The following is a 14,471-nucleotide window of genomic DNA, read 5'->3' as shown; positions in this document are numbered from 1 at the left end:
GACAGAGTGAGAGAGGGAACACAAGCAGGGGAGTGGGAGAGGGAGAAGCAGGCCTCCCTGCAGAGCAAGGAGCCCGATGCGGGGCTCGATCCCAGAACCCTGAGATCATGACCTGAGCCGAAGGCAGATCCTTAATGACTGAGCCACCCAGGCGCCCCATACAGCACTGTGTTAACTAACTGGAATTAAAATTAAAACTTTCAAAAAATAAAAATAAAAAATTAACTTCAGTGATTCTTAAAGTGAGGACCAAGGACCAGCAGCATCAGCATTGTCAGGATACTGGTTAGAAATGCAAATTCTTGGACCCCACCACAGGCCTGCTGAATCAGCAACCGTGGAAGAGGAATCCAGTAATCTGTGTCTTAACAGGCCCTCCAAGTGATTCTGATGCCTGCTAAAGTTTTAGAACTACTGTTTTTTGCCATGTTACAGATCTGTGAAAGCTCTGGTGACCCTCTGATTCCTTGTGAGGGAGAGTGCTGCAAACACTTTCACCTGGAGTGCCTGGGATTGGCATCACTCTCCGATGGAAAGTTCATCTGCGTGGAATGTAAAACCGGTAAGTTTACTTAGTTTGATAGATATGAAAAGACAGGTAGGGAGGAATGTGCCGTGCCAGCCCCCATGACATCCAATTCTCTTACCACTTTTATGTAGCTCTCATCCTCCACTCCCATAGATATTTCAACAAATTAAGACCATTCAGGGATTGGGATTCCTAAGATCAAAAGAGTAGTTAGCAATATTATTGTCAAATTTCCTCCTACTGGTGCTTTTTCTGTAAAATCTATGAAATCATTGAGATGGATTTGTGTTTTATCGAAACAACTATGCAAAATGTGTAGATTGAATTATTTTTTAGATGGGTTTGAGAATTTTGTGTTAAATAAAAAGTCCCTTGACTTTAATAGACTGGAATAAGCATCAATCACAAACTATAACCATGATGATTATATTTTTATTAGAAAGGTGCAGCTACTGGAAATTGTTTTTTAGACATTGGAGGTTTTGGATTCACCATTTTTTTCTTATCCCCCTGCCTCGTATAGACTACTACTGATCAAAACAATTTGCAGAGAAAGAAAGTTGAACACTTTACCCAAAGTCAAAAGACAACATATAATGAAACTGGGATTTAAATCCAGGAAGTAGCTTAACCCTAGAGTCCTTACTCTTTACTGTTGCCTTCTACCACCTTGACTAAGTAGGGTGAAGATTGTATTTCATCGTCATATGAAACAGATACATACATACACATGTAAAAATTAAGCTATAAAAGCTGTTTTGAACATATAACTTGTATATTCCCCTATATAAAATATTATTTATCACATTTAGACTCTGCAGTAAAATTTTTGAACAGTTTGCCAACTGGCAGTCTCAAGGTCAGATTATCTGCACATTGTTTTATTTGGCCTTCAAAATGTGTTTTCAATGTGTGAACATAGAACAGGCACGTATTCCTGGTTCCCTACATTCCCTACCATTCCCTTTTCTAAAATCCTATCACTCTAGGCATTTATGTAATCTGCCTGGCCCCTTAAGCACTTACGTTGCAATCTCTGATACAAACTACTGATAGAGGGGCGCCTGGGTGGCTCAATCGTTAAGCATCTGCCTTCAGCTCAGGTCATGATCCCAGGGTCCTGGGTTCGAGCCCCACATCGGGCTCCCTGCTCAGCGGGAAGCCTGCTCCTCCCTCTCCCCCTCCCCCTCCCCCTGCTTGTGTTTCCTCTCTCGCTGTGTCTCTCTCTGTCAAATAAATAAATAAACTCTTAAAAAAAAATAAACTACTGATAGGAAGGACCATGTTTCATGGTATTAGAATACTCTGAGGGCTTTTCTCCTAACTCTAGAACTCAGCAGAGTAGAATTCTGCCAACAAAGTCTAGATATAATCTAATTTGGCACACATCTATTAGAAAAACTAAAAGAGAAATTTGCTTTAAAAACAATTAAGTAGAGCAAAGTTGGAAAACTTACTTCCTGATTTAAAAATTTGCTACAAAGCAAAAATAATAATATATTTTTTAAATATGAAAAATAAGAATTGACTACAAAGCTACAGTAATTAAAACAATATGGTACTGGCATGAAGACAGAAGTATAACCAACGGAATAGAATAGGGAGCCCAGAAATAAACATTCACACATTTGGTCAAATGATTTTTTGACAAGGGTGCAAAGACTATTCAATGGGAAAGGACAGTCTTTTCAACAAATGGTGCTGGGAAAACTGGATATCCACATGCAAAAGAATGAAGTTGAACCTTTACCTAACAACAGTACACAAAAATTAATTCAACCATTTGAAAGACCAAAGACCAAAGACCAAAACATAAGAGCTAGAATTAAAAATCTTAGAAGAAAACATAAGGGAAAAGCTTCATGACATTGGATTTTACATTGATTTCCTAGATACAACACCAAAGGCATGGGCAACAAAAGAAAAAATAAACAAATTGGGCTTTATAAAAATTAAAAACCTGGTACACCATTAACAGACTGAAAAAGCAGCCCACAAAATGGGAAAAGTATTAGCAAATCCCATGTCTGAAAAGGGATTAATATCCAGAATGTATAAGGAACTACAACTCAACAACAAAAAACCAAACAACCCACCTGGGCAAAGGACTTGGATAGACATTTCTCCAAAGAAGATCTACAAATGGGTCAATAAGCACATGAAAAATGTTGAACACCATTAGTAATCAGGGAAATGCAAATTAAAATCACATGAGATGCCACTCCATACTCACTACAATGGCTATTATTTAAAAAAAAATGTTGGTCAGGATATGGAGAAATTGGAACCTTTGTGTTCTGTCAGCAGGAATGTAACATGATACAACCTCAGTGGAAAATAGTAAGGCAGTTCCTCAAAAAATCAAACATGGAATTACTGTATGATCCAGCAATTCTACTTCTGGGTATATACCCAAAAGAACCAAAAGCAGAGACTCAAACAGATATTTGTGCACCTATGTTGACTGCACCATTATTCACAATAGCCAAAAGGTGGAAATGATCCAAGTGTCCACTGATGAATGAATGGATAAATAAAATGTGGGTACATGCGGTAGAATGTTTTTTTAAAATGAAATTCTTTTTTTTTAAGACTTTATTTATTTATTTGAGAGAGAGAGCACATGAGAGGGGGGATGGTCAGAGGGAGAAGCAGACTCCCTGCCGAGCAGGGAGCCCGATGCGGGACTTGATCCCGGGACTCCAGGATCATGACCTGAGCTGAAGGTAGTCGCTTAACCAACTGAGCCACCCAGGCGCCCCTAAAAAATGAAATTCTAATGCATGCTATAACATGGATGAGCCTTGAGGACATGATTGTGAACAGAATACAGTGGTCACAAAGGACAAATATTATTTGATTCCACTTATATGAATTACCTAGAGTAGTCAAATTTATAGAGACAGAAAGTAGAGCAGTTTTTACCAAGGTGGTTTTTGGTTGTTGTTGTTTTGTTTTGTTTTTTATTGGTTTTTACCAGAGAGGAATGGGGAGTTATTATTTAAATGGGTATAGAATTTCAGGATGGGATGATGAAAAACGGGATAGTGGTGATGGTTGCAAAATAATGAGTATTTAATTCACATTCTGAACTGTACATTCAGAAATGGTTAAAATGGTAAATTTTATATTATGTATTTTTAACCACAGTTTAAAACACAATTATTTTTTAATTTTTTAAAAAATTGCTTTTGGGGACACTTGGGTGGCTCAGTTGGTTGAGCGTCCCACTCTTGGTTTTGGCTCAGGTCATGATCTCGGGGTCATGGGATTGAGCTCCACGTCAGGCTCCACACTGAGCGCCATGTCCGGCTCCACACTCAGTGGGAAGTCAGCTTGAGATTCTTTCCCTTTCCCTCCCCCTCTGCCCCTCCCCCTGCTCATACACACACTCTCTCTCTCTCTCTCTCTCTCTCTCTCTCTCTCTCTCTCAAAAAAATAAAATCTTTAAAAAATTGCTTTTATTATTACATGAAAATTACTTTGTTACTAATCTGTTACCCTTCCAACAGATTAGGAGTAAAAATTTCAAACCATTGTTTAAGGTCATTTAGAAAGTTTTCTTCTGTTTATCAAAGGCAGATACTTTGTATGTAGAAAGTATTATAGGATACATGCCTAAGAAGTTCTTATACTATCACTTATTATCGTTTAAGACAAATGTGATTTCTAGAAAGAAAGCACTTTCATTTGACCTTGTGAATAAAATGTATAACAATCAAGTTTACTTATTAATTATTATAAATGAAGACCATGTCCTACTGAGAAGGGAGGATATTAGAAGTACTCATGTCTGGGCGCCTGGGTGGCTCAGTTGGTTAAGCAACTGCCTTTGACTCAGGTCGTGATCCTGGAGTCCCGGGATCGAGTCCCGCATCGGGCTCTCTGCTCAGCAGGGAGTCTGCTTCTCCCTCTGACCCTCTTCCCTCTCATGCTCTCTCTCATGCTCTCTCTCTCAAATAAATAAATAAAATCTTTAAAAAAAAAAAAAAATAAGTACTCATGTCCTAGGGCTCTAAACTTAAGTCTTAAAGGAGTTTGATAGTTCAGCTATTAGTATAACAGTGTCACTGGTTATCACAATTTTCATTTATATTAGCCCTATTTTGATCATTATGCAAGTGAAGGCCTTTTTTTCTTTTTCTTACACAGGGCAATTTATGCATTTTGGCAAAGCTGTAAAGGCAAACCTCTTAACCTTTAAAATAATTTCTTTTAATTATTAAAATAATTTCTTTTAATTTTTTAAATTTCTAAAAGTTATTTTTAAAACAGTACTCTCGCTTTCCTATCTACATACATGTTAATATATAATTTGAAATTATATATTTGTAACAAGACAACAAAAAAACCCCTACTCTATTTACAACAAAGCCAGTTTAAAAAATACACATTTGAACATCACAATCATATGTATGAATTTTAAAGAATTAAGTACTAATTTTAAAGAATATTTATAATTCAGCCAATTTGTAAAGGTCAGGTACTTTAATATAAAATAATTTAAAATAAAATCTAACTTTCTGTAAAAAATCAAAACAAAAAACTGTTCCATTAAAAAAAACTTCCATTTTTTTATAGCATTATAAGAAAAATGGGCAAAAGACTTGAATACTTTCCAAAAGATGATATCCAAATAGCCAGTAAATAATCACTTAAAATTCTGTATGTAAAATGGACACACAATGAAAATTCCTATTCTAATAAAAGAGGCAGAAAATTACCCACAGAAAAGGCAATTACCTTCAAAGAATAACAAAACAAATAACAAAAATGTTGTTATAATTTGCAGTTCTTTGTTTACAACTAAACATTTTTTTCTGTATCTTTGTTGAGTCTCTAGTGAATGATCTGTTCATGTTTTGTCCATTTGTGTATTGTGCTGGTAAAGATGTTCTTTGCATTTGTTATTTTAAATTTATTTCTAATTACACAAATAGTATATATATACAGTCTTCTGAAAATATAATTATAGTTCAAGCAGGTGTGTGTGTACACACACAAACACACGTATGTATGTAACATTTTTTGTGTATTGTAACAAAAATGTATTAATTGTTCTGCAGCTTGCTTTTATCACTATCTTGGAGCTCTTTTTATGTCAATACAAATACATTCTATTTAATTGCTACATAGTGCTCCATAGTATGCATATATTACAGTTTATTTAACTTTTCTCCTATTGAAGGACATTTGAGTTGCTTTCAGTTCTTTGCAGTTACAAACAGTGCTTCATCCAATATCCTTTTACATGTACAAGTCTTCCCAACGTAGACAGCAAAAGCAGAATTTCTAGGTCACAGAAAGTGAATGTACAATTAATGGATACTGCCATGTAGCCTTCTAAGGTAGTTCCTTCCAACCTGAACTCCTACTAGCAATATATCAGAGTACCTGTTCAACAGTTTGTATCATCAAACTCTTTTTTCTTATTTGATGAATTTTAAAATGTTACTTGGATTTAATTATCATTTATCTGATTACTAGGGAGGTTGAGGGTTTTTTTCCATATGTTTATTGGCTGTCTTTCTGCTTTCTGTAAACTGCCTCTTCATATTCTGCCCACTTTATTTATTTATTCATTCAGTCAGCTGGTCATTTTTAAGTCAGCCCTCTGGCTCAATGTGGGGCTTGAACTCATCACCCCAAGATCAAGAGTCATATTCTCTACTTACTGTCTGAGCCAGTGAGGTTCTCCTGCCCACTTTTACAGTAGGCTGTTTTGTTTCTGTATTAAATAGTAGTTCTGTATGAATCCTGTTGAGTTACCTTTGCTTATATGTTGCATATATTTTCTCCATATGTGAACTCTTTTTGTAACAAAACATAATCCTTTGTCATCTTTGTGGCATATATTTTTCCACATCTGCCCTGTTCCTTCTTTTTTACCTATTGTATTCTAATTGACATTAATCCTAGCTTTAAATGTTTGACAGATTGTAGAACCTTCTGAGCTTAAAGTTTTCTTTGTAGGAAGGCTTTTAATTAGTTTCAATTTTTAAAAGAATTTATAGAACTATTCATATTTTCTGTTTATTTTTGTGTGTGTTGGTAATTATGCATTTCTAAGAATCTATCCATTCATGTAAATTTTCATTTATTGGCAAAAATGTAGTGATACCCTTTTATTTTTTTAATAGTTGTAAGATTTGTAGTGATGTACCATTTCTTGTATTGTTAATATTGGTGCCTTTTCTCCCTTTATTAGTCGCTCTTGCCAGAGATATCAGTTTTATTACTCTTTTTCAAAAAAACAACTTTTGGGTTTTTTAATCCTCCTCAGTGTATATTAATTTCACTTCATTCTTAAAAGAATGCTTTCACTGGATATAGATGCTGACTTAGTAACAGCCCTTTCAGCCCTTTGGAGATAACATCCCATTGTTTTCTGACTTCCATTTTTCCTTTGCTGTCAGCTCTCAGTCTTACTGTTGCTTCTTTGAAGGTCATTGTCTTTTCTGTGGATAATATTAATATTTTCTCTTTGTTCTTGATTTACTACAATTTGAATAAGATGTGTAGCTGTAATTTTCTGTGTTTTGCATTAGGATTTTGAGTTTTCATTTTATGTCTGTTTTACATATGGAAATTGTGACTAATGGAATCTGTTTTGTCTTTGGTAATTTCTTTTATGTATTCTTGGTTGGGAAGACCTTCCCACTCTCATATGTTGAAAAATTCTGTTCTGGGTTTTCTATGGATTGATTTTATTATAGAGTGAGAACTGAAGATCTAAATTGTTTTTAGTGCCTTATCTCCAAATTGATGATCAATTATTCTAGCCAAATTTATTAAATAACCTTTTAAGCATTCCATGCTCATGGATTAGAAGAACACACACTGTTAAAATTTCTGTACTACCCAAAGCAGTCTACACATTTAATGCAGTCCCTATCAAAATACCACCAGCATTTTTCACAGAGCTAGAACAAACAATCCTAAAATTTGTACGGAACCACAAAAGACCCCAGGTAGCTAAAGCAATCCTGAAAAAGAAAAAGAAAACTGGAGGCATCACGATTCTGGACTTCAAGCTCTATTACAAAGCTGTGGTCATCAGAACAGTATGGTACTGGCACAAAAAGAGACACATAGATCAGTGGAACAGAATAGAGAACCTGGAAATGGACCCACAACTAATGGTCAACTAATCTTCAACAAAGCAGGAAAGAATATCCAATAGAAAAAAGTCTCTTCAAATGGTGTTGGGAAAACTGGACAGCCACATGCAGAAGAATGAAACTGGACCTCTTTCATACACGATACACAAAAATAAATTCAAAATGGATGAAAGACCTAAATGTGAGACAGGAAACCATCAAAATCCTAGAGGAGAACACTGGAAGAAACCTCTTTGAACACAGCCTAAGCAAATTCTTATTGGACATGTTGCCGGAGGCAAGGGAAACAAAAACAAAAATGAGCTATTGGAACTTAATCAAGATAAAAGTCTTCTGCAAAGCGAAGGAAACAATCAGCAAAACTAAAAGGCAGCCTACAGAATGGGAGAAGATATTTGCAAATGACATATCTGATAGAAGGTTAGTATCCAAAATCTATAAAGAACTTACCAACTCACACCCAAAACAAATAATCCAGTTGATGAATGGGCAGAAGACATGAATAGACACTTTTCCAAAGAACACATCCAGATGGCTAACAGACACATGAAAAGATGCTCAACATCACTCATCATCAGGGAAATACAAATCAAAACCATGATGAGATACCACCTCACACCTGTCAGAATGGCTAAAATTAACAACACAAGACACAACAGGTGTTGGCAAGGTTGCAGAGAAAGGGTAACCCTCTTGGTAGGATGCAAACTGGTGCAGCCACTCTGGAGAACAGTTTGGTGTTTCCTCAGAAAGTTAAGAACAGAACTACCCTATGAACCAGCAATTGCACTAAGGTATTTACCCAGAGGATAAAAAAATACGGATTTGAAGGGATATGTGCACCCCGATGTTTGTAGCAGCATTTTCAACAATAGCCATACTATGGAGAGAGCCCAGATGTCCATCAACTGATGAATGGATAAAGCAGATGGGGGTGGGGGCTGTAGAGAGAGAGAGAGAGAGTGAGAGAGAGAGAGTGTGTGTGTGTGTGTAATGGAATATTATTCAGCCATCAAGAATGAAATCTTGCCATTTGCAATGATGTGGATGGAGCTAGAGTGTATTATGCTAAGGGAAATAAGTCAGAGAAAGACAAATACCATATGATCTCACTCATAATGTGGAATTTAAGTAAGAAAACAGATGAATATATGGGAAGGGGGCAAAGAAGGAGAGAGGGAAACAAGCCGCAAGTGACTCTTAACTATAGAGAACAAACTGCTGGGTGATGGAGAGAGGTGGGTGGGGGATAGGCTAGATGGGTGATGGGTATTAAAAAGGACACTTTTTGTAATGAGCACTGGATGTTGTAGATAAGTGATGAATCACTGAATTTTACTCCAGAAACCAATATTGCATCGTATGTTAATGAACTAAAATTAAAATTAAAAAATGAATTAAATAACCTTATAATTTAACCATTTATTTTCAGTGCCTTTTTTTATATGTGAAATTCTTATACATAACAGAATCTCTCTGGGGAGTAGCTCTTTGATGTCATTCGCTGCTTCTATTTAAGAAGAATATGCTTTCATCAGATTTTATTTAATCTGTGTTCCTCAACCAATTTTTCAGGACAGCACCCATGTTTTTCATGTAAAGTGTCTGGTACAGATGTGAAGCGTTGCTCTGTTGGTGCTTGTGGGAAATTTTATCACGAAGCCTGTGTCCGCAAATTCCCCACTGCCATCTTTGAATCAAAAGGATTCCGCTGTCCTCAGCACTGTTGCTCTGCCTGTTCCATGGAGAAAGATATCTACAAAGCAAGTAAAGGTAAAACAGTTAAAAAAAAAGGGGGGACTAAGGTTTTTTTCTTTTTAAGTGCAGTAGCAAATAATAAGCACATTATTTTGAAGAGTATTAGGTAATTATCCCCTCTGCATCTGTAGATGTAACCGCTCAGCCACAATAGCACGATAAGTAGAGATTAGGTTCTAATCAGATCATGAGAAGAAAATTCTGTATGTTCAAAATTACCCTTGAGAATTTCTTTCACAGGTGACATTGAGACCACCATCTCCGGCATCGGAGCCAACAAGTTTTTCTTTGAGGGATCTCTCAATGGGCACTACATTTAGGGTCCTGCATAGGAATGACAGAACCACACGTGTGGAGAAAAATATTATCTTACCATAACAGCATCCCATGGAACCCAAAAGAGCCCAACTCCAAAAAATTCAGTTTATATCCAGCTGAGGCCTGATTACGTAGATTTTGTTTTTTCTGATTTGTCTTTAAACAGGTCGCATGATGCGATGTTTGAGGTGTCCGGTAGCCTATCACTCCGGAGAGGCTTGCATTGCTGCCGGCAGCACATTTGTATCCTCCTGCATGCTCATCTGTAGTAATCATTCCAAACGGAGCACCAGTGCTTCCTCGGCCATAAATGTAGGCTTTTGTTTCGTTTGTGCAAGAGGTGAGTGTCAGTCCTTTTTCTTTCTTTGGGTTCAGTGGCATATTTCCCCATCCAACTAGAGTTTCAGCAATATCCCCAAGAGATTAACACTTTCAGTAATCCCTTTTATAACATGAAACATTCAAATTGTTCGAATATTAATTCTTCTCTAACCTAATATCTGCATTTTTTTTTTAATAACTTAGAATTACAGATAAGTTTTTAGTGTTCCTGTATGGAGCATCAAAAGATTATTCCCTTCTGCAAACAATTCTTCTGTTCAAAGTAGACTCTTCCCATGCCATATTCTTTAATCCAGAGTTTTCAACTGATTGAGATTTCACTTGGAAGGCAAGATAAGCACATTTATTTTTTAATTGTTTATGTTGTATTTTATCCTGTTTTGGTCTGGCATTGAGGAAGGCCTGATGGGATACAGCCAAGACAGCATATGTGGTGGTGTTAGCTAAGAGCCAGCAATACAAGCTTTCTTACTCGCCACCTGTTGATATTTAAGTATGCCAAGAGATTGATCAAGGTAAAAACAGTATTGTGTCCCTCAGGGGGTCAATGAACTTGAGTTCGTGATAAATATAAAATAAGATTTCTTTAGTTGAATATAATACAGAGTATTCAGTTTTACAGTGTCTCAGCTGTATTATAAAACAATTTTTAGTATTAAACATTTTAGAAATTAATATCCCCTAGTGCAGTTTTTTTGTTTTTTGTTTTTTTAATACAAGTACTAAGTTTTCTGAACTTACCTTAGTGGTGAAATAATTGAAAGGACTCCATGGTGTATCAGGCCTATTTAAATTATATTTAGACTAAACTGAAGATGAGGTGTTCGGTTTGGTTTTGGTTTTACTTGGTTTTGTTTTTTTTTCCTTTAGGAGATAGTTCTTTTAATTTGGTGAAAGTACTTTAAAGTATTTTAAAATAGAATTTAGGTAGTGTGACAGATCTTGAGTTGTTTTGGTATGGTGTCTTTTGTTTTTAAAAAAATAGCCAGAGGAGGTTGGCAGTAAAAGATTAAGTAAATGGCAGTCCTTCTGGCAGCCAGCTGAGTCCATTGTATGTATAGCTTTCAGTTTGCCAGAGTTTGCAGTAAACACCTGGGGCTGTCTGCCATTAGAGGGGAAGCATTGTGTCTTTCTTTACAGAGCAATTACAACTGTATTCTGCTCTGAAACCTGTCTGGTACATGGAGGAGTAGGTCTGAAATGTTTTGTGCCACATTATAACAGGTGGCAGAAAGGATTCAAATAGTCAAAAGAAGTAAAAAGTCACCCCAGATGTCTTTACGGTCTCCCCATGCCTAAGAAAGTAATGATAGTATGGAAATAGTGAATTATCAATTGGATGGCTAGCTTTAGAGACAGGTGAGTGTCAGTGATAACATGAAGTCTCTATCGCTTTGTAAACATTTTATTCTACCTTGCTGGGCACTTAGTATTACTTGCACATGCACACACAAACACACAGTGCATGCTAGAGAGTGTGTAACTGAGCCAACATTTTATTTTTTTAAGATTATTTATTTATTTATTTGAGATAGAGCAACAGCAAGAGAGCGAGTGAGAGAGAGAGCATGAGCAGAGGGCTGGGGAGGCAGAGGGAGAAGCGGGCTCTCCGAGCAGGGAGCCAGATGTGGGACTCAATCCCAGGGCAGCCACTTAACCAACTGAGCCACCCAGGCGCCCCTGAGCCAACATTTTAAATGTCAACTCTATAACTATCATGTTGGCTTACTTGGAGTACATTCTGAATCAAGTACCATCAATATATTAACCATTCCTTTCTTTTCATTCAATAATTGGGAAACATTTAAAACAGGTATTTTCAATTTAAGATAGGCAGAAAATGGCCCATTGTCAAGGAGCCTAGTCTTATAGAGACTAACCATTTAAAGTTTAACTTAGATGCTTTGATTAAAAGCTTGAAGTAATGCAAATGAGGGGAAAACTCACGTTTTACAGGATCTGTATTTGCATCTTATCAATTTGATAGATATCTGAAAGATATACTGTATTTAAATGACTGTGTAATCAAGATTATTTAATTCTCAAATATTTTAACTATGAAACTTTGTACAGTAAATAGAAACTGTCATTTTCCTTTCCAAAATATAGAAATTTATTCTAAATAGATCAGATGTTGGGATTTGAGAAGGCTTAAGTCAGCAGTTTTCACAAGTAAATAATATATGTTCTCTCATCAGTTTTTACAGAGGTCTCCTTTTTAAAAAAAAAAAGAGACATAATTGTAATAAATCCACACACACAGAAGGAGGCTTTAATTGTGTATGTTTTGGTATTAGAAAACTTAGTTTGTCTTGCTTTTGTTTCTTGCCTTATATGGAGTCTTTCCCTCCTCACAAAGGATTTTTCTCTTAGTTCATGGTTACTGGTTGTTTAAAATCATTCAACTGGTTCTTAAGGACTGAATGATTATTTAGAAATGTTTTTTAAAAATGTTTTAAGGTTTAGAGGAACACTGCTCCGCCCCTGACATTCATGGTGCCATAGAAAGTGTTCCGTCATATCTCAGTGTAGTATACACACATCCTTTAGGCTTTCCTTCCATCCAGGCAGGTGGGGGGAGGGTGTTTGTAAAATCAAGTTACTTAACATTCTCTCCCTTTCTTTGTAATGGTAATTTATAATGGAGAAGGTAGATTAGGGCTTTCTTTTCATTTTAATAACAGCAATTTTTTTGTATCTGGAAATCAAACTCTACTGGATATGCTATCTGAGTGAATTGTCACAGTTGCCTTAAGGAGTTATTGCCCCATTTTATATGGATGAGAACACCAAAGCACAGATTACATCATTTACTTGAAGGTTGCAGAAGTTTAAATAGAGGGACTAGCATTTGCACCCAATCTTTCTCATTTCAAACCCACTGTTTTTTACACTACACTGCTTCTCTGTTAAATGTATGAAATTCATTTGACATTGTATAACTTTTTTTAGAAGACTTTTATGCTGTTACCCATTAGCAATTTTAAGTTCCATTCTGTCCTCCAGGTCGGAGATGTTTCTTGAATCTTTCTCAGTGTAGGGTAGCACCAAGTGAAGATAACACCCATGGCAAAAAGTAAATGGCAACCCCTTTAAAAACAAAACTCTACCCTCTTCTCAAAATGATCTCTATAAAACTGCTGTCATGATCCGTATTTTAAAGTCCAGATCATTGTAAACTGTCCAGTCACCAAACAGAGAAATGTTCCCGGGTCTCACACTGCGCTAGGTTTAGGAGTGGCCTGTAGTGAACTCAACAAAGGGGGGGAGGGGATGGGAGGGAGAGGAGAAGTGGGCATAACAAGTGGGTTAAAGGGGATCTTCTGTTTCCCTCCAAATAGGATAGCTGGATTGGTAGGTCAGAAGAACTGTCTTTACTTATATCATGGCAGGGAAGAAATGTAAACGGTTTGCATTACCGTAGTGAAATTCAACAAATTATGGCTCCTTTAAAATCATGTGTCGTATTGATAGAGAATAGCTTCATTATCTGGCAGAGAAAGCTAGAATTTATTTGAGTATATCTCAGGATACGACTAGAGAAGACTTCAATTCTGCCTTTCAGTACTCCTTGATAAGTTGAAGGTGGATCAGTGTCTCTACCGTGTTATGTAAATAACTCTTATTTGCTATTAAGTGATATGTCATTTTGTTCTTTGGATTGTCATCATAGTACTTGTAAATATTAAGGAATGTAGCTTTGTCTTCCATAGGGGGTTTTAAGTATGACGTCAAATGCAGTTGACATCTCCAAATTAATTTTTAGTTTTCTTCTGGGTATGTAGGTTTTTATGGGGCAAGGCACTGAGTAGCTCAAACTCCCTTTAATAACTCTGGCAAGCCTTTTCTGTCAGATCTTACTTTTTCTTCATTTTCTACCCCCCCTGCCCCCAGCTTTTAGCACAGCTACATAATAGATGTTGGTTTATTTTTTTTCCCTCATGGAATCATGGGTAGTTTCATTGCAGCTCATCTCTTTCTGTTTGTTTCGTATAGGGCTGATAGTTCAGGACCATTCAGACCCCATGTTCAGTTCATATGCCTATAAGTCCCACTACCTACTGAATGAATCAAATCGTGCAGAGTTGATGAAATTACCTATGATTCCTTCTTCGTCAGCTTCCAAAAAGAAATGTGAGAAAGGTAATAATCAAAATAGTTTATCTCTTTTATTTTTGCATTTCCTTTTTTTTTTTCCTCTTTAAATGAAGGGGGGAAATGTATGCCTGTCAAGCACCATCTGTTGCTTTTGGTAAATTCTACCTGGTGGTTGTGACTGTGTCTTCATGTGGCTGCAACATTATTAAAAAGGGCTTAAAATAATTCCATTATTACAAATTCTTACCTACTTACTCTTCTCCTTGAATAAATTCTCACACATTCCATATATCTGTGGGTTATTA

The 14,471-nt window shown here is 36.3% G+C and overlaps 1 protein-coding gene across 4 annotated transcripts in view; it reads left to right on the top strand.

Moving 5' to 3' along the window:
- NSD3 (nuclear receptor binding SET domain protein 3) overlaps positions 1-14,471 on the top strand; it is a 120,065-nt gene that overhangs the window by 79,887 nt on the left and 25,707 nt on the right. For 3 of the 4 annotated variants that reach the window (XM_073902471.1, XM_025886281.2, XM_025886279.2), the window contains exons 12-15: positions 436-562; positions 9,226-9,423; positions 9,893-10,066; positions 14,065-14,211. In XM_073902471.1, the coding sequence (XP_073758572.1) occupies positions 436-562; positions 9,226-9,423; positions 9,893-10,066; positions 14,065-14,211 (646 nt within the window). The remainder of the gene's footprint in view (positions 1-435; positions 563-9,225; positions 9,424-9,892; positions 10,067-14,064; positions 14,212-14,471) is intronic. The other variant, XM_025886282.2, reaches the window with a different exon arrangement.

This window comes from Callorhinus ursinus, unplaced genomic scaffold, assembly GCF_003265705.2.
Source record: "Callorhinus ursinus isolate GAN/ISIS: 27379988/994484 unplaced genomic scaffold, GSC_fseal_2.0 scaffold17, whole genome shotgun sequence".
Lineage (NCBI taxonomy): Eukaryota > Metazoa > Chordata > Mammalia > Carnivora > Otariidae > Callorhinus > Callorhinus ursinus.
This window is presented reverse-complemented; position numbering and strand designations above follow the sequence as displayed.